A 20,247-nucleotide genomic window follows, 5' to 3' on the forward strand; every position below is an offset into this window, starting at 1 on the left:
GTAGGCCCCACGAAGCTGGACCCTCAAACCTAACTGTTGATTTCAACAGCGAAATTGGATGGCACAGAACAATATCGCAACACCTATTTGAACGAAAGAGATGGCGCGATGGGAGGTGGTATTTCTGACCATCCCTTGCCACGCGTCAGGAGCCCAGTGGAATCGCTCCCACAATCCTTATACCACTTTCCACCCTGAAGCCCAGTGAGCAACTAGAAACCACTATGTGTCTGGTTTTCTCCCCTGTAAGCGAAATGAAAGAAACTGGCTACTGTCCGAAAGAACCAACCATTCTGTTCGCATAAGAACACCTCAGAACAGGTTTTCGAGACTGTCACAGACTGGGAAAAGGACTGAGTGTTTCAAATCGAAGAAGTAAGAAGATAGGGCATCTCACACCTCAGTGAAGAGTGACCAATTTGAGCATGCTCTTCACCCAGGAACCCACTGAAGTACCAAAAAGAAACGTGCTTAGAAACCTTCATTCCATACCATTTACTATAGCCCAGTAATTGAAAATCTCTCTATCCTCCACTGCTTGTTCATTGCAGAGAGCTTTAAAAATGCTCTGAGGTGCCTCCTGCCACATCAGCTTAGTTCTGCACTCTGAATTTATCACACCTTGATTGGCCAGAATATCCGCAAACTTATTGGCTTTTCTTCGAACATGGTTAAAACTAACATTTCGAAGACTCAGAAGATGATTTTGAATTCTCTGATACACCTGAATTAGTCTCCAGTGTTTCAAGACCTTCTCTGCACTGTTCCACAACTGATTCTCTTGATTGCATTAATAGAGATCTATGCATCTGCTTCAACAATTACATTGGAACTATGTGTTAGTTTCAGAAGCTCTAAACAATGCTCCAAAGCCATTAATTCAACCATATTGTTGGTGGCTAGCCCTAAATAGCAGTGGAAAACAAAGATGATGTTTCCATCTTCATCTCTTAAAACACCTCCATAACCTGATGTTCCAGGGTTTCCTTTTGAAGCACCATCAATATTGCATTTTAGATAACCTTTCAGTGGAGGATGCTAGAAATTCTTCTCGGTTTCCATATCTTTTTCCTTTCTGCACTGTTCTTAGGGAATGAGCTCATGTAAACCTAGTTGTATGAGAGTTTTCAATTCATAATTAGTAGGAGGATTCTTGGGAAAATTGCGGACAGTGGTGCTAACTATATCCTTAATTTGCTTCAGGATCAGGTTCAACAGATGAAGAAGGATAGTTAGTTCACCCTTGAAAATTCTTTTATTCCTTTCTTTCCAAACATTCCAGATAATGAAGCTTGGTGTGAAGGCCCAGGCCAAATTAAGGAGCTCATTTTCTGAGAATTTCCTTCTCCACTTGTTTAGGGTGTTAATAATACTGTCTTTGTCTCTGTCTGTCTGTTGGAAAATAGTGGCAAAGGAATCCCAAAACCAGGTAGTGAATGTGTAGTTGTTGAGAATGTGTTCCATTGTTTCCACTTGGGCTTCACATAGCTGACATCTAGAGGGCCCAATAAATCCATTTTTTCTGATATTGTCCCAAGTTAAGATTTTCTTGTTATGGACTAACCACATGAATAGCTTGATCTTCATCCACCCTTGATGCCTCCAAAGTTGTTGCCAAGAATTGTCCGGAATGCAGGAATCGAGATTCAAGATTATCCTCTTTGCTTCCCTAAGATTAAAGGTACCTTCTTTATTGAGGCCCCATCTTCACTGATCTTGTCCCTCTGATACCAAAATTTTCCTTTGGTTTAAAATGCCCATGAGTGCCTCTATTTTTGTTTTTATAGGACTCTCATCTCTGCAGTCTATGATTCTCCAGTTTCTCCATTTTCCAGTGTCGTGAGGAAGATTCCAGAAATCTTTAACTTTGATTAATCCTTGGGAGTCAGTTTCTTGCTTGAGGCTCATAAAATCCTCTTTTAATAGCATAAGTTCTTGTTGCCATTTATTTTCCTAGAAGATAGCAAGATCTCCTTCTCTGATCTCCCAGAAGCTGTTGTTTTGAACTAGGCTTCTATTTTCCCAGGCTTTATTCCAGTTGTAGGAGCCTTTTATGTTCCCCGACATTCTTATAAGATCTTTTTTTTGCTAGGAGCTTGCATATTTTACTTTGTACGTCATGGACCATTGAGCTTCAGGTTCTTTAACCCATCTCCACCAGATCTTGGCTCCCAAAACTTTACTTAGAATCTCCAGATAATCTAAGCCTAGGCCCCCATGACTCTTGGGTTTTCAGATTTTTTCCCAAGAAACCAAAGCCCATTTCTTCCTTGTTTCCTCTTTTCCCCAAAGGAAATCTCTCTAAATATTGGTGAATTGCTGTAACACTCCTTTGGGGATTGGGAGGGCTGATAAAAAGAACACAGGGATAGATTGCATAATGGCCTTGACCAGAATCAAACTGCCAGCAAGGTTCAACGATTCGATAGTCCATTTTTTAACTTTGTCTTGCATCTTGTTAAGCATCGGTTCCAAAATACTTTTGTGCAACGGCTTAGTTGTGAGGGGAATTCCAAAATATTTTGAAGGTAGGGAATCCCTATGGAAGCCCAGAATTCTGGAGATATTTCTCTGAATGGCAATGTTAGTATTAAAGAAAAATATTTTAGATTTGGAGAGATTGACTTCCATAGATGACGCCAAGGCAAAATCAAGTAGGATTTTTTTGTAAGCTAAGGCTTCTTTGACTGTAGGAATACCTTGTAGCATAGTGTCGTCCACAAATTGTTGGTGAGTCATTGATTGACCATTCTCCGTTAACTGAAGGCCCTTAATTATTCCCACAGCCTTGGCTTGTTTAATGGACCTGCCTAGACCTTTCATCATGATGATGAAGAGAAAGGGAGAGAGAGGATATCCCTGCCTTAGACCTCTAGAAGGAGTGAAGATTCCTGAGGGCGAACCATTCACTAAGATCAAAAAGCTAGAAGAAGTAACTAGAGCCATAACCCATCTGACCTAGTTGTGATCGAACCCAAAAGCAGAAAGGACCTTCTTGACATAGATCCAGTTCACCTTGTCATACGCTTTGGCAATGTCTAATTGCATGATCATACCAGCATGTTTCTTGCTGGTAAGCATGTGAACTATTTCATGAGCTTGAATAATGTTGTTTAGGATCTTTCTGCCTTCCACATAACCAGATTGTTCTCTTGAAATTAAAGAAGGGAGTACAGGTTTGAGTCTACTAGCCAACACCTTGGATATAATTTTATAAACCACATTGCATAAAGCAATGGGTCTGAACTTATCAACAGTCAGGGTTGAATCTTGTTTGGGAATCAAGGAGATGAAGGAGGTATTGAGGGCTTTCAGAATAGTCCTGTTCCTTCTGGAATCCTCTACCACATTCATAATATCCCGTTTGACAATGTTCCAGCATGCCTTGAAAAAGCCTACATTGAAATCATCTGGTCCAGGAGCTTTGCTATTCTGCATGTCTTTAATAACTTCACTTACCTCATCTTCAGTTACTAGTTTATTCAGGTTAAAATTGTCCTCTCTATACACGAGATTAGGGATATCTTTTGCAATTTCCTTGATATATTGCTCTCTGTTTAGATTATTTTCCTCAGTGATGCCTCTGAAATGTTGCACCAACATTGTTTCAATACCCTTATGAGAGGTCTAAAGCTCTCCATTTTCATTCAGTATCGAAGAGATTCTATTTTGAACTCTATTGGCCATGGTGGATCTATGGAAAAATCTGGTATTACATTCACCTTCTTTAAGCCACTGAACTCGAGACTTTTGTTTCCAAAAGATTTCCTCTTGTTTGCATAATGTTTCCCATTCATGATGGTATTTATCAGCTTGTTCACTTTTGAATTTATCAAAACCATCCGTGATCAGTGCTTGATTGAGTTCTTGGAGTTTGATTTCCATTAATTTTTTATCCACAAAAATGTTGCCAAACTCCTTCTTGTTCCATTCTTTGAGCCCGAGTTTTATGTGCTTGAGTCTTTTATGAAGGAGGAACATTGTAGTGCCCTGTATCTGCAAATCTTCGGACCACCATTTTTCTATATTGCTGATGAAATTTGGGTGGGAGAGCCAAATATTCTCAAATATGAAGAGTCTATTCCTGGGAGAATCAATCCCCTTGATTTCTAATTGAATCGGCCAGTGATCCGAGCCACCAAAGGGGAGAACACTAGCAGTAATTTCTCTGTTTGTGAGCATAAGCTCCTCTAATAACAAAAATCTATCTAATATGGAGGTGACCTGTGCCTCCCCTCCTCTTTTATTGTTCTAAGTGAAACGACCATTGTGCGTTTCAGAGTCCACTAGTTTTATATCCTCTGTGAAGTTTTGGAAAACTATTGAATCTTTACTTAGTAGTCTAGTACCGCCTTTTTTTTCCTTAAGAGACTTAATCATATTAAAATCTCCTCCCAAGATCCAAGGAATTTCGTCATTTCTACTTCTAAGATCAACCATGGATTCAAGAAACCTGAGTTTTTCATCTATTCTTTGAGGCCCATAAATGTTAGTGACCAAGAAGGTAACTGACACCCCAACTGGTTGAAAAATTATTGATAAGTAATTCTTGGATGCTTTCGCATCTATTATGCTGACTTTTAGTGAGTTCCATAGAGTTAGGATACCTCACGCTGTGTTCTCTGCTTTAACTTCTAGAAACTCAAATCTGTTAAGCCATTTTCTGTGGATCTGTTTTAATTTTTGAATAGAGCATTTTGTTTCCTGAATGAAGATAATGTCCAGCATTGCTAGTTTCATTCTGTTACTTAGCATTCTTTGCTTTCTTTTACTACCTAGACCTCTAATGTTCCAAGATATGAACTTCATAATTAAATATTTGTAAAGGAGTAACTGGTTAGGTCTTTCATCTTACCTGAATCTATCATTAGCTTTCCACATTCCATCAGGAGCTCATTTTGCTTTTTTCTGCCCCTCTTCTTTCTTGGATTTCTAGTTGCTAATCTTGGAGTTGCTTTCATAGTTTTCACACCTCGGTGCCCTTGCTTGTGAATGTTTTTACCTTTATCCATCCCTTTTTCTTGAGCTTTCCATAAAAACAACTACTGTATTATGTTGCACTCTTCTTGAGGTAGAGAGTCTATTCCTCCCTTGGTTCCCTGCATCAAGAATCCTTCTAGATCTAGGTTTTCCTTATCAAGTATTTCCAGTAGTTCCTGATCCTCCAGAAGTTTGGGTCATTTCCTGATCCATTACCATTTCTGTTCCAATCGTCATTGGCTCTTTCGGATAACCAGTATCTTAAGAATGTTTCTGGTCTTCTTCCTTTTCTTATTCATTAGGACCTTTCTCCTGAGATTGGTTTTCTCTCATGATTTCTTCATTCTCTTCCAGCACTTGAAACTTGTTCTCACTATTCTTTTGCGACTCGTTGTGTTGTTGCTTTGGCCCCTTTTTTCCCACTTTCCCTTTTCTTGACACTTTTTGAAAGCTATCAATCTCCTTCATTGTAACAGGTTTCCCTTTATTCTCTGTTTTACCAAGATGGCACTCTCTGAACAAATGTCCATGTTCATGGCATCTACAACATCTGAATGGGATATGCCCATAGTCCACTGCGTGCATGCATTCTTCATCAAAAACTTCCAAGATTACTTCCTCCGGAAGAGCACCTGATAGATCCATTCCCACACATAGTCTTGCGAAGGAGGTATATTTTCCCCTTCTTGTGGCTTCAAAAGTTTTTATGAAATGTCTTAATTTATTTCCAATGGAAGTTAGCGATTGTGTTTGCCAATAATCCAGAGGTAGAGAATAGAACCTTACCTAAATAGGGATTGAAGTGAAGTTTTCCTGCTCAAGAACGAAGTTCATCTTCCAAGGCCTCATATAGAGACCGACTGCTACATAAAAGTAGGGTCCTCCTTCAAATATTTTGTCTTTGTCTTTGATGTTTGGTAACACTAATGTGAAGAATCCCTTTGACCCAAGATGTAGGTCAATGCTTCCTTTGGGTTTCCAATGATACTTGATCCACATCTTTAAAGCTTTTTCAATGGGCCACCGTCCCATGAATTTACAGATAATGGCGTAGGTTCCCATGTGTTCCCTGTGTGCCTACAAATCAGGGTCATTTAATATTATTCTAGGAGTAATTTCTGCTTTAGGTTTGCAGGGTCCCTTTAGTCTTTTATCTCTTGCATCTTGAGTTTTGTCTTCTTCCTCTGTGTCCTTTGTGCTACTATTTTCCTTGGTCTTGTTCCCTTCTGTTTCCTTTTCCTTATCTTTGTTCCTGCCATCCACAAAACTTTTGCTACTGATTATCGGTGTTTTGCCTGTGGGAGCTACCGCGTCTTTATAGGAGGGATTCGAGCTCCCTCCTCTTGCGCCCTCCATTAGAAATTATTACCTTCACAGTTCTGAAACCCTATTTAGTTGCTTTTGCCGAGCTCTCTCCTCTTCGAACTCCAAGTTCCTAAATGAAAATGATTATTATACATGTTTAGATTGATAATAACAAAAGGAGAAAATTAATAAATACGAGAAGGTTTGGAGAAAGAGATGCTCTCACATAAACATTTGAATTTTACATACAATGTTTATTTCATAGACTCCCACTCTGTACATAGCTATACCTCCTTGGTTTTTCAAGATGCCTCATCCCATTCAATAATAGAGACTTGAGTGCTTTCTAAAATGAAGTCAATTAATAAAAAATATACTAAAACCCCAAATGTTTCATAAAGTGAACCTTTAGAGAAAACCTAAAATGTTTCACAAAGAGATGGTGTCCACCATTGCTAAACAATGACTACGAGTAAAGAAACTCTCATCAATACCTTACAATTCATTGCCGGAAAGAGCTGCGTAAAAACATAGACCAAGATTAAGTGCCTCATCTTGAAACAAATAACATTTAATTAACGTATAACTTAAATGAGTCAATAAAACTGTGAACACAATACAATTGATTTCCAAGTCATTCTTCATAGTTACAGGCCAAATTATGTAGCTGTTGATTCCAAAATGTAACTTTCCATATGAATTTCGAGATGAAAAATACAATGAATCAATAAAGGACTCTAGCTAACCTTGCTTGTCTATTCTGGAACCACACCTCAACTTGTTGATGGCGGAGATTCAATTGTAAGGCCAATGCATGCTTTTTGTTCTGTGGAAGAAGAAGAAGTTACATCAGCCAAAAGCATGAAGAAACATAAATACTGTGTATAGAAACATAGCACCCTGTTCTTTTGAAGCTTTCTTCCAAAACAACACATTGTTTTCTTGACAATCTAAGCTTCTTCCTGGAACAACCCTCCTCTTCTACATCGCTAAACACCCTCCACCAAACTAGGTCATTCTCCAACTCCTGGCCATTTGGAATCCACTTTTAGTATAGGAGAATTGAAACGGATTCTTATGTTTCACAACCATTTTTAATATTTCCATTTCCTTAATCATGATAGGTGGCAATTAACAAATAGTATGGTAAATTTTTAATCATTCTTTGTAAAAAAAATAATTTAAGTATGTTTTAAATATGTGATTTAGACATGCAAGTAAGTTAGTGGTGTGAATTTTATCCATTGATATAGTGGCAACCACGAGAATATACTGCATCAAAAATATTAATTAAGAAAATGATTAAAGTGACCAATTCCAATAGAAATGACATAGTGTAATGAATTAAACCTGAATGGATAATATGCCCGTACAATCATGTTATAAATATTAAAAATTAAGACTTAATTATTTAAAATTAAAGTCATGATATGACGTATGGATATTTAAAACTTTGTGATAACTTACGACATATGATGCGCTGGAACTTGGAAACTGCAGTTAAAAATAACTCAGAAACAACTCAGAGACTGCACAGTGATGGTAAATGCACACCGTTACACCGAAAAACAAAAAAACATCCAGAATACTCATGCAAAATCATGGATGATATTTGACATTCAGATGGTAAAATTGAAAAAAAACTACGCCATAGACCTCCCATGTCTAATCGTTGCAGAAACTCTATTACATACAAAAACAATTAAACAAAGAGGAGCAGGACCATATCATGCATGTGTATTTTCTCCACCAAAAATTCCTCAGATTTTTCGCCATGGTTTCTAGAGCCTAAGCTCGGCTCAGCATGTTTTACTAGAATTCTGTAAAGTCATTACATCAAAAACCAGTGCATCGTCCTATCAATGGAACTGTATAGAATTGCAGTGTTTACTCCATCATAGGAAGCGTTCCGCCAGCGGACAAGATCTGCTGTTCCAGCTGTAATGGCAAGACAGCTTAATTAAATATAAACATAGTGTTGAGTTTATTCTATAATTTATTCATTTTTATCCAAAATATTTCAGAATCTATAAAATTAATTTCAACAAACTTAGAGTTGAAAGAGTTTTTGTGATTGGGTATAGATTTAGAATTAATTAATGTGGTTTTTCTAAAAATTGATCTAATCTTTACCATCTATTTTTTTGGAAAAACTGCTTTCTAGGAATCACAAAAATCTTAAATCTAAAACTTAAAAGTTATTATCAAATCTATGCACAAGTCAATATAATTCATCAAGTCATGATCAGTTGGGTACGTGAAACAGATGCTGCAGTTTATTCTTGAAGAGATAATATTCTTCCCTGAGTTGCTGTAGACATTGAAGGCACCTGCACCAAATCGATTTCGCTGAAATTGCTCAGTAGAACGTCAAAAAACAAAAAATACAACGGTGATGCATATAGTTGTTTCCAGAGCTGTGTCACTTACCCTTCCCGGTTATTGTCATTACAAAATGCACGAAACCCTATGCATACATTTTTAACTCTCTGCGCCCCTACGCTGTCGATGTGAAAAATGTCAAACCACTTCAGCCATACGAGACGTTTCTTACATTGTTCAATCATTGTCATATATAATTACAGAATAATGATAGATGGAATAACACACTTAGATATCAGTTGTTGTTAAACAGCGGTGGGATTATGGTGGTACTATTGCAAATCTATTTTAAACACTAAAATTTAGTAAATTGTTCTTATCTTTTTATTGCGAGTGGGTTGAATTTATATGGTTAAATAGACTTAAAAACCATAATGTGCTAATATCAACTAAATAATCAACACTTTCTAAATCAAAACTCTAGTAAGACTGATGCATTTAAATTTAGATTTAGATTGCATATAAACTAAATTAAAACCCTCGTATGACTGATACATCTTAAATTTAGATTGCATGTAAACTAGCTTAAAACTGAATAAGTATAACTTGGAAGAATTATCTCCGACATATAATAAATAATACATTTATACCTGGAACTGCTTCCCTTGAACTGGTGCACATAGGCATCGATTCTCTTGTAATCAATTGCCTCATTATCGCTGCAAGACATTAATAGAATTCAAATTAATAATTTTGTAAATTCTCTAGAATTAAACTGTGAAAATTTACCTGCTAAAAATATTTAAAATAGTTTTGCATGAACAGAAAAATTTCAGAACCATAAAAAAAAAAAAAATATATATAGTGCACAATTAACAAACATACAGTTCGTTTGCCAAGTTATGGAGCTGCTTCTCAGAATCTTCAAAGAACAACGAAATCACTTCCGTTACAAATTCCGGGTCGTTCTCGTCCTGCAACTGCTGCAACTGTGTGAATTGCTCATCCAGAAATCCCTGCAACTCCAGTTCGATAAATCAACTACCCATTCACAGAATTCTCAACATAATCATATGTACTGAATTTGCTGAGCTCAATTACAATAAAATTTGACCCACAAATTGAAGTGAAAAAACCAAAACCCTTACAAACAAAAATTAAATCAAAAACTGATCACTACCTCTTGGAAAAGGGAATTTGTGAGCTGGATAAGCCGCTGTTTCAAGCGTATGACGTCCATTCCGAACCGCAACATCCACACCGGGAGCCCCGTCGCGACTGACTTGTAGTTTCCCACAGTAAAAAGCAAATAAATGATGGTTGCGGAATCCCACAGCACTGAACCGATGAGCAAAGAAAGTCCGCCGATGCTTTGAACCCGAGCAGTTGTGGGGTTTATATAGAAAAAATCTAAAACGAAGAGACATGGCTCAGATGTAACAGAATATAAATGTTTTTTTTTTTTGTGTTTGAAAAAGATGGTCGCTGCGCATGCGAGTCGGGAGATACCTTCACATTTTGGCCAGAACTGGCAGAGAATTCCGTTAGCGTCTGAGATCAGCGGCATGCGAATTGAGGAAATCGAGGCTCATGCCGAAGAAGTCAGACAAACGCTGATCACCCCCATAAACATTTGTATCCTCCCATCTTTTAAAATATTCCCCACACCTAGATAACTGTTAGCGGCCGGTCTCCTATTATGGTCACATGTCAGTCGTGGCACGAATATGCACCCGTAAATCTTACAATTTAATATGCACCTGTAAATCTAACATTTTTTTTAGTGTAGTTTAAACACGCTATATTTTGTTTGGAAAAAAATTGGTATAATTTTGAGAAAATTTGGTTGAATTTTTTGGTTGTATTTTTGTTTTTGAAATGTTCAATCTATTTTTACCATTAAACAAATAATTCAAACTTATAATTAAATTTATTAAAAAATTTCTAACCAAATTCCAACTTAAAAATTAATCCTCTTTACAAAATTGTGGCCTTCGTATATAGACAACCCCACATTTTTTTAAGTGTGAAGAGGTATTTTTTTCCTGAAGTGTGAAGAGGTAGGGACTACTTAGTAGTTACTCTAGGGCGAAATGTAGCCAATAGAGCCATATTGGGTTCACTCTAACTAATTCATATAGCTTTTTTTTCAAAACTAAGGTTCACTCTAACTAATTCATATAGCTTTTTTTTTCAAAACTATTGAAGAGGTAAGGACTACTAGTAGTTAGTGTAGCCAATAGATGCATATTTGGCTCACTCTAATTAATTCATATAGCCTTTTTTTCAGAAACTAATTGATAGTATTTTTTTTTCTCTAAATAATTAGAGATGAAATTTTTTGTTTAAAAATATAGTAATATAATTTTTATAAATTTTTGAATTTTTTAGGTTTAAAATATGTTGTTAATATATAAATAAATGTAATGTTACAAATAAAAATTGAAATATTTTGATTATATAAATAAAATAATTGGTTTAAAGGTAAATCTTATAGAATTGGTTTTATTTTTAAATAATCTAAAAAGTAAAAATAAGATGATAGATATTTTTTATTCATTTTATTATTAATAATTAAATTATAAAATTAAATATTTATGTATTTATGTATTTATTAAAATTATCATATGCTTGTGCTAACTACTCTTTTAATTACCATTTTCCTTATCAAATAAATATATACCTCAAGTCCTCCTTATCTTGGGCAAGTGTTATAACCACACTTTCAACTAGTGTTTTGGACATCAACTCAACCCTAGGCTCCTCAATTAAAAGTTGTAGGACTAGTATTTTGAATCCATAGACAGTTCACTCGAGAATAAGGTACGATAGGTTAGGAGGCAAATGAGGGTGAAATAATTGATTTTGGTAACAAGATCATTATCCAATAATATGATGTTCAAAGATTTCAAATCATGGTGAATGATGGGCTTTATGTTGGAATGTGCGTTTTTTTGAACCATGGATAATATGGTAGAGCTTTCCTTTTCATTAATCCATCTGTTAATCTTCCACGAAGCATACATTTATAAATAATAAATCGTATAAGATGTTTTTATAGGTGATAGATATACGGTGATTTTTATTATTAATATTTATTATTATGAATATTTAATACTAATTACAACTTAAATAATGTTTTATTTAATTAAATTAATATATATATATATATAATCACAGATTTCTGTTGCAGAGTGCATTCTATTGAATTATGAATGTGGTAGAGCTTTATTTCTGTAGCACAACTAATCTTTTAAGCTTTCATGGGGAATATATATTAAATGCAATGAATCTTGTGTTAAGACAAAGATGATAGAGAGTCCATGGGGCTTTGGATTGATGATGAATGGGTGCATTGTTAAGGCACTCCTTGTGATAGGTCACTGGTTCAAATCCCCTGTGGGTGCTTACCTACCAAAAAAATTTTAGCCCCAAGAGTTAGCTCAATCGGTCAAATCAAGTGCCTCGCCAATGGGAGGTCACAGGGTCGAATCCCGAAAGCTCTTGGGGTTAGGTCAGTAAATAGGCCGAGGGGTGTTGATGCCCTTCAGGTGGCGTCCACTCAGAGTTTAAAAACCATGGACGTAGCAGCTACCCACTGACCCGGGTATCCGTGAACCAGTAAGTGAAAAAAAAGACAAAGATGATAGAGATATTGAATTTTTTTGGTATTAATTGCTCAATACTAATTTCAGAGTTTAAAAACCATGGACGTAGCAGCTACCCACTGACCCGGGTATCCGTGAACCAGTAAGTGAAAAAAAAGACAAAGATGATAGAGATATTGAATTTTTTTGGTATTAATTGCTCAATACTAATTTGAATTTCAATCTGCTAATGTTATAATCAAACAATGTTTTATCTAATTATTTTATTTAAGTGTAAAAAAATTATTTACAATAAAAATAAAATAATTCATAAATTTTATTTAGTTTTAATATATAATTTAAAATTATAAAACAAAGTTATTTAAATTTTACATTGATTCACAATTATAAAATATAAAATATAGATGGTATTTGTTATTTTTATTGGTGTTTTATACATAATATTAAAAAATCAATATTATGTATTGATTATTAATTTAGAAAAAATAAAATTATTAGTATTTTGTTATTAAAGATCTAAAATAAAATTATTGTTTTAAATATTATATTATTTTTAAATTAAATTTAGTAAAAAATGATATACTGGTTTTTTACATTATTTTTTATTCAAAGTTAAATTTAAATATTCTAGAAATTATATGAATCAAATTTTATAACACAAAATTTTACAAATTAACAATTGTTTTCTTGTTTTAACTAAATGAAAGATATATGAAATTTTATTACTTAAAATGAAAAACTATCCATACATGGCTTTTTATTAAGATTTATAGTATCTCAAACCTTAATCTTATTAAAGTTTTGGAATAAAAGAAAACCTAACCTTAATCTTATCAATTATTAGAAGGTGCTAAAACTTTAGTCACCAAAAGAAAAAGAGATTCCATTTCTATCTTATTAGTTTTTGTTTCACTGCAAAGATAGTAAATATGAATATTAAAGAAGATATTGTTTCATATGAAAGGATAATCCAAACACCATAAGTAAATAATATCTTTATTATAAAGAGTGTGAGGAAAAGTTTGAATAGATCTACTCCCTAACTAAGAGATTAATGTCATGGATTTAGAGAAAGGAAGCATAGTAATAATAGAGTTATATATATTTTATAGGTGAGGAATTATGTCCATTTCTATGCTCCATGAGAGAGTCAAAACTTTGTTTACATTTGCACCAAACACTATTACAAAAAGGGCATTTGGGGATAGTCATGGCTTTAACTTCTTGTTGCTAAAGGAACTTATAATGATAGGCCTTAAATGACCATTTTCATAAGTGCCCTAGGTAATCTTTCCTTTGAAGCACATTACCAAATCATTTTTCAATTACAATTTTAGCAAACGGGTGTTAAAGCCCCATCCTTATTAATTCTCTTTTTGGTGAAAATTTTTGTCATAGTCCTTTAATACCTCTTGCTAGTGCCTTTTTGGATGTTACTTTTGGTGATGGTCAAAAAATTCTCATTTCATAAGATGTCACCATAATCCATTTTTAATAAATTCATGCGAATGTCATTATATTTTTTACTAAAGGCAATGAATCAAGACCATTGTCATTGAGTGATGGAAATTACATGTTTGGGGTTAAATGGTTGGGGATATTTAATTTATGTTAAACACATAGCATGTTAAGGGTCTTAATTGTGTCACTTATGTAAATTTCTTATGTTGTGGGTTACATATGACATTTTTATGTTTCCCTTAAGTAGGGAATTATGTGTGTGGTTAAAAAGGTTTGTTTTTTATGTGCATTAATTATTTTGTGAGTTATGTGTGCTTCTTATGTGCAAAGGTTCAATGGTTCAATGTGTCATTTATGTGTATGGTTTATAATGTCCATTACTATGTGCATAGATAATAGTTTTATTACTTATGTGTGGAGGTGGGATTATTTTCTTAGATTATGTCATTAATCTATAACCATATCCATGAGTATTAGTTACAATTAACCAATTTCTCTTGATTTTCAAATTTCCATTTAGCTCTCATCTCATTGGGTTATGCTCACAAGGGTGAAGAAGTGGGATTGAAGTTTGAAACTAGAAAAATGAATTTCATAGCATTAATCATTATATCTAGGGATTACACATAGTAACTAGGACTTCCTGGGAGGTCACTCATCCCAAGATTCATTTGGATCAAGTATGCTTAATTGTGGAGTTTTTCCCACAATCAAGCCCACTTAGCTAGTTACATCATTTCCAAAACCTTATCAAGTATTGTGCCTTATGAACTATGGAACTTATGCATGTATACTTTTGAAGATTGACTAATTTAATAATTTATTGTGACCAGCTCAAAGATTTGAGACAAGTATCTCTAATTTATTAGTTATATTTATTTTGTAAATAATAACATTTTATGATAACCATGAAAAACTATGTTATATTTATATTGGTATAGAGTATTCAATAGAATATCACAACAATTAATTAAGGTAGCATTGCACTAAACTAAATATGTGAAATTCAAATCTAAAATCACTATGGTAACACATTTATACTTATAGATGATACAATCTTATAAATCCTTAAGCCATTAAAGATTATATAAATGTTGACATTGTGTATTACACAACTTTAAAGGCTAGTAAATGATTGATAAATGATGATAACTAACTAAAATAAATTTATTTACTAATTAGAAGAAATTTCATTAGCTCAAAAATAATCACCTAAGAAAAAAATAAGCAATTAATAAAATAATTCTATGTAAACATTTTTTTAATATATCATTTTTATTATTTTACTTTTATCAAAATTACCCAAATAAATGTCACTTTTATCAAAATAATTGTACATATATATAAACACAAGATTTAATAAAAAAAAATAATCCAAAATTTAATACACAGTTTCAAATTTATTACATACTTCATAAATATAATGGACAAATGTATCATATAAATTCCTAAATATAATGAATGAAATTAGTCATTAATAAAAATGATTAAAATTAATAACATTTGTTTTAGCAATATATTTTCTTAATATGGAAATGTATATGCATGAAAATTAACATTGTTAGACACTTTTTCCCAAATATTTGAATGGATAATATTTTATTGTCAAAAATTTCTTGCTTCTCATATTTTTTGAACCTTCATTCTCCAATTTTTCATTGACAAAATTTAACTATATTTTTTTTTCACATTTTTAAAACCCTTATAGTTAATTGATTTCTCCTCACATTTTTTTAACCCTTGATCTCCAATTTTTTACAGGCAACACATTTTTTGAACCCTCGATCATCTTCAATTTTTTATGGACAATTTTTGTGGATAATATTTCAGTATAGAAATTGCTCATTTTTCACTCAACTGGTCTTCTAGGATACAATAAAACTTAAAAGGTAACCATATTTCTTTTGAACATAAAATTCATGACCTTAATTTAATTATATTGCAACTCCATCAATATAATATGATTCAATATCAAGCAATCATAAGATTAAATCAAACATTATCCAACACATTTAAAGAAATTTAGAGTTTATAAATTAATAATAATGTCTTCAAAAGAGTATCTCTACAATGAAGGAAACTCCAATCGAGTGGAGGAATAGATTTAAAAAAGAAAAAAAATCATGTTTGGAAAAGACTATATTTGACTTTAGAAGAAGAGTGTGTGCATTGAAATCCATATTGGATCGAAGTTGTAGAGATTCTGTGGAATTGTGAAAAACTATGTTAAAGAAAAAAGACATTATAACAATGCTTAAAGAACTGAAATTTGATGCTTTAAGGAAATAAGTAGTTAACCAATTAATTAAAAACATAACAATTGATATAAAGGATATTCAAGAAGTGTGTGATGATAGAGGGAATAGAAGAGAATCATATGAAATTCTTTTTGAAGTATGTTGGCATTAACAAGATTTTGTTCCTCACCCTTACCATGTGAAGAAAGAGCGTGCAATATCAAAGAAAAAAATTGTTGATACATTGGGAGATGCATATCATTTAGAAGTGATACATGAAGTTGCAAGTAAGAGTAAAAATAAAGTATCAAGTAAAAGTATTCCATTAGTTAAAAAAAAAATAACTTGTAGTTTTATCTTGAACAAGTATTACAATTGATGGTGAGGTACTATGGCAACTCTATTGAGGAGGCATGTGGGAAATTGATTGTTGTGATAAAATTAGATGAGATGGAGCTAGTCAATAATGAAAAATATGAAAGAGTTTTAATCACATTAATGAATCTTGCATTAGATCCATGTTGATGGTGCTGGACCCGCCAACATGTCAAGGGGATCTCCCTGGTAAGAAGTCCCAATTATACCTCAGACCGTTTGGTGTAGGAGTCCCAGTAGTGGGTCGTAAGGTAATGCCTTGAACGTGATGTCACACAGAGGCAAGTAAGATAACTCTATCAGTAGCAAGGGTGTGACAGCTGTAGTGAGTCAAGGAAGGTGATTGAGAGGTTCTAACACATGGGGGGTGAGATAAGTGTGCCCCTAGGAAACCTGTAGTAGTACTCCGCTAAGAAGGGAACACATGAGTGAAGATGCATCACAAGCTAGAAAGTAGATCAGTCAACAATCCAAAGTGATGGTTAAACCAACAACACATCTGCAACAAGATTCATATAATTGCATACAAAGCAGTTCATACACAACTACGTAAGTTAAACAACATATATTTCTAAGCAACCGGAACACTCCAACTACAATAACAACATATGCATGAAAATGTGCTAGCTCTTATTATATAAAGAAGTATATGCCCCAATCATACAATACATCCATGTAAACCTCCTAGCCCCAACAGTGGAACGTTATAGCCACATCCTCCTGCTCCTCCAAAGAGATGAACTAGCTCCGTGCAGTGGAGAAGCCAAGGCACGTTATAATACTATCAAAGATTTCTCCAAGATAGTCATATCAAAAGCTTGGTTGACCAAAAGCCCATACAATGAGTTATGAGGGACTATTTATAGCAAAGGGTGGGGTGAACCTTGACATTCCCCTTTGTGACAGTTCATCTACCCTCATGACTATTCATCTACTCTATGACTATTACATCCAACTATTGAAACTTGACTTACACTTGACATGGCATTACATTACAATGCACATGTACTCATGTGGGACAACATGGCTTGAGAAATATATGCAAGATATCACTGACAATTGTTTTGTTGTGATGATTCCAACTCTTTAGCATGCTTGTGATGGTGAAGGTGGTAAGCTGATGCCAAGCCTGGTCGTTTGTGATGGTGTGCATGCACCTCATGGTGACATGTTGCTGAAGTGAATTGTTGCCTCCATTGCAACCGGTGCATTGGTTAGGCTCCTTCATCCAACTTTTCTACTAACATGTGCATGGTATTCTTGGGTGTGGCTGAACTAACAACACACTGATGCATAGTGTTCGTGATGATCTTCAAGAGTGTGTTGGTGGTCATGCGCATCAACTTGCTGAAGTACATGTTCAGCTCTAGTTGGACTTGCTTCTTGTCTTCGCCTTGGTGAGTGTGCTAAATAGGTTGGATTACATGCATGCACACAATGACATGCATGCTGCTGAATCCCTTGCATGCGATCAACAACACTACTCATCATGTCTGCTCCGTGCCAGCTGCTGGGATGGATCTTTAACTTGTACGGGCACAGTTTCATCTATGAGTGCAGCTTGTGCCCATTGTTGTGCCTATTCCTGTTACAACTCATTCGTTTGTCTGTGCAGCTTCATGTGCTTCCTTGAGTTGCTGCTTCACCACATGCAACTCATTCTTTGTTCCATTATCTGTCTTCGTGCGATCTTCATGTTGCACCATCACCTCATAGCCTGAGTCTCCAAAGTTGCTTCCGTCATTAGTGGATCTGCTTGATCTTGCAACTTTGTTGTGCCTTTGTGTTGTCAACAACCTTCCTCTTTCATTCGCTGCATTCTCTACATTTTTTGTGTTCACTGCATTCGCTACGTTCGCTGCATTCATTGTGTTAGCTGCATTCCTTACATTCGTTGCATTCATTGCATTCGATATGTTGCCTTCAACTGTTGTTCATGATGATGCTCATTGTGATATCTTGATGTTTTTGTCTATGAACAACTTGATATCTTTGTGAGTAGGAAAGCTCATAAACATTTGATCGACTGCATCTCCAGGTGTGCTCTGAAATGGTGTCTTCGACTCTGCCCTCTTGGAAACCATTGTACCTGCACTACTGAGATGTAGATGAACACCTGCAATACTTGGAGACATGACAACACTCAAGGCAAGCAATCTGTCACTTGAAAACCAAAATGAACTTGAGGACTGACTTTCAACATACCTGTGTGATTTATCGTGAAGGTTGAGCAATTTCGGCCAGGAGATCAGGAGACTGATTGCCAAGACTATAGAAGGCATGGTCTGGGATGCTGGGAGATTGACTGACTACTGGAAATGCATAATGCACAGTCCAATCTAGCTGCTAACCACTGGAATTGTGCAATGCGTAATCTCAGCTGGCAATGGTTGTAGGCTCAGTGACTGCATTGCGCAATTTTTTGGCCAGCAGTCACTGTCCCTCAGGATTGCGCAAAGCAGCCCGAGGAACAGCTGCTGAGAAAAAATGTGCATTTCTGGAGAGGAAGACAAAGCCTTCCCTCTCAGGATTGTACAATGCTGTCTAGTGAGGTGGAGTTTGGGCCAAGGTTGGCTAAACTTGCCAACGAGCAACTGAACGTGAATGTGAATGTGAATGCATGGTGATACTGAGTGTAAGCATAAGTGAATGATCATGCATGAAAATAGTGAATGACATATTCAAAAAGTGGAACATATGCATGTGGGTGAGGTGATTTATCGAATCGGTGATCGTTCATGAAAAATAATTTCATGCATGCGACAACAGTGAAATGTTGACAAAAACTAAAACAGTGCTAGGAGAAGCTAATATACATGTAAACGACAACAAGTGTTCAAATAAATCAAGCAAATAGTACTCATACAAGTGAAAACACAAAAAAAAACATAAATGCAACAAAAGGCATGGGAAGTGAGCTTACCCCAAAACAACTGAGCTGAATGTGCTAACTACTCGTAGATGTGATGTGGGATGTCAAAGCTGCAAGGTTGATGTGAGGAATGAGCTCTGCAGCATCTGGTTGATGAGTTTCGATAACATTGAGGTTGTGACAAGCATGCCACAAATTTAGGGAAATTGACACTTAGTGGGAGGTTTCTGAAATGATCCTTGCATGTAACCTCCACTTGCTAAACATAGATCCATGAAACAAGGGATTCCTTTACATGCTACCTTGGGAGAATCATCCCATGCATGCAAGTCTATTTTGCTTGGTCTCGGAGGGAACCGGTCAACTCAGTTGCAGATGCAAGACGTTGTTCGACTACTTGAAGGACATGCGCATTTCTGGCTGGGAGCTGGGTTGAATACCCAAGAGATTTGTGCAATTTCTGGGAAGAGTAGTTGACTACTGCCCAAATTTGTGCAAATTCTGGGTTGAGCAGCCTTGTTGGGGAAATTTGCGCAATTCCTGCCGGCAGTGTTGGCTGGCAGAATTGCACAATTCTGGAGCCCAACAGGCTGCTAAGCATATTTTCACAATTTCTGGAGGGAAGGTTGGTTTCCCTTCAGAATTGCACAATTTTCGTAGGGACGCTACTCAACCTACAGCTGGACCAAGTTCGGGTGAACAACATGTGAAGGAAATGCATCAAGCTATGATTGACAGGCTGCCTTTCTACAAGAAAAACATTGAGGCTTGTGAACTCAACAAAGCAAGGCAAGTTGCTGTGAAAACTTGACAGGGAGGCTCCAAAACGGGCTAAGGAAAAATTTTGGAGGGTGGTTGTAGGCGCTACAACACTTGGTGACACACTGGTAGAAATACAACGCTCTGAATGGACCTTGTTCGTGAGAAGCAAGTCTAACACCTCAGGAAGTATTGTTAAGTTCTCAGATCATGTTGGTTTCACACTGGCTTGATTGTAAGATGTAGCATCTACCGAGATCTTGGTCAATTGACACACATTCCAAGCCAAGGCAACACAGTTGTTTTGATTGGGATTGAGGAGTATATA

At 35.3% G+C, this 20,247-nt stretch overlaps 1 protein-coding gene across 1 annotated transcript; it reads right to left on the bottom strand.

The window, feature by feature from the left end:
* Nucleotides 1–8,172: 8,172 nt before the first annotated feature.
* Nucleotides 8,173–9,862, bottom strand: LOC149221801 (histidine-containing phosphotransfer protein 1-like). Its single transcript, XM_089383042.1, has 6 exons — nt 9,788–9,862; nt 9,493–9,623; nt 9,258–9,326; nt 8,716–8,787; nt 8,543–8,615; nt 8,173–8,223 (listed from the first exon to the last, which is right to left on the bottom strand). The coding sequence occupies exons 1-6, from the start codon at nt 9,860–9,862 to the stop codon at nt 8,173–8,175; spliced, it is 471 nt and encodes a 156-aa protein (XP_089239168.1).
* Nucleotides 9,863–20,247: the final 10,385 nt, after the last annotated feature.

Source organism: Pinus tabuliformis, chromosome Q (assembly GCF_031772625.1).
Source record: "Pinus tabuliformis cultivar Carrire ecotype Pingquan chromosome Q, CPIR1, whole genome shotgun sequence".
In the NCBI taxonomy this organism is placed as follows: domain Eukaryota; kingdom Viridiplantae; phylum Streptophyta; class Pinopsida; order Pinales; family Pinaceae; genus Pinus; species Pinus tabuliformis.

Coding starts and splice junctions, on each gene's coding strand:
- LOC149221801 (XM_089383042.1), bottom strand. CDS start 9,862: ATGTTGCGGTTCGGAATGGACGTCATACGCTTGAAACAGCGGCTTATC. Junction 9,624..9,787: donor CAAATTCCCTTTTCCAAGAG/GTAGTGATCAGT, acceptor CTGGAGTTGCAG/GGATTTCTGGATGAGCAATT. Junction 9,327..9,492: donor CATAACTTGGCAAACGAACT/GTATGTTTGTTA, acceptor AATGTCTTGCAG/CGATAATGAGGCAATTGATT.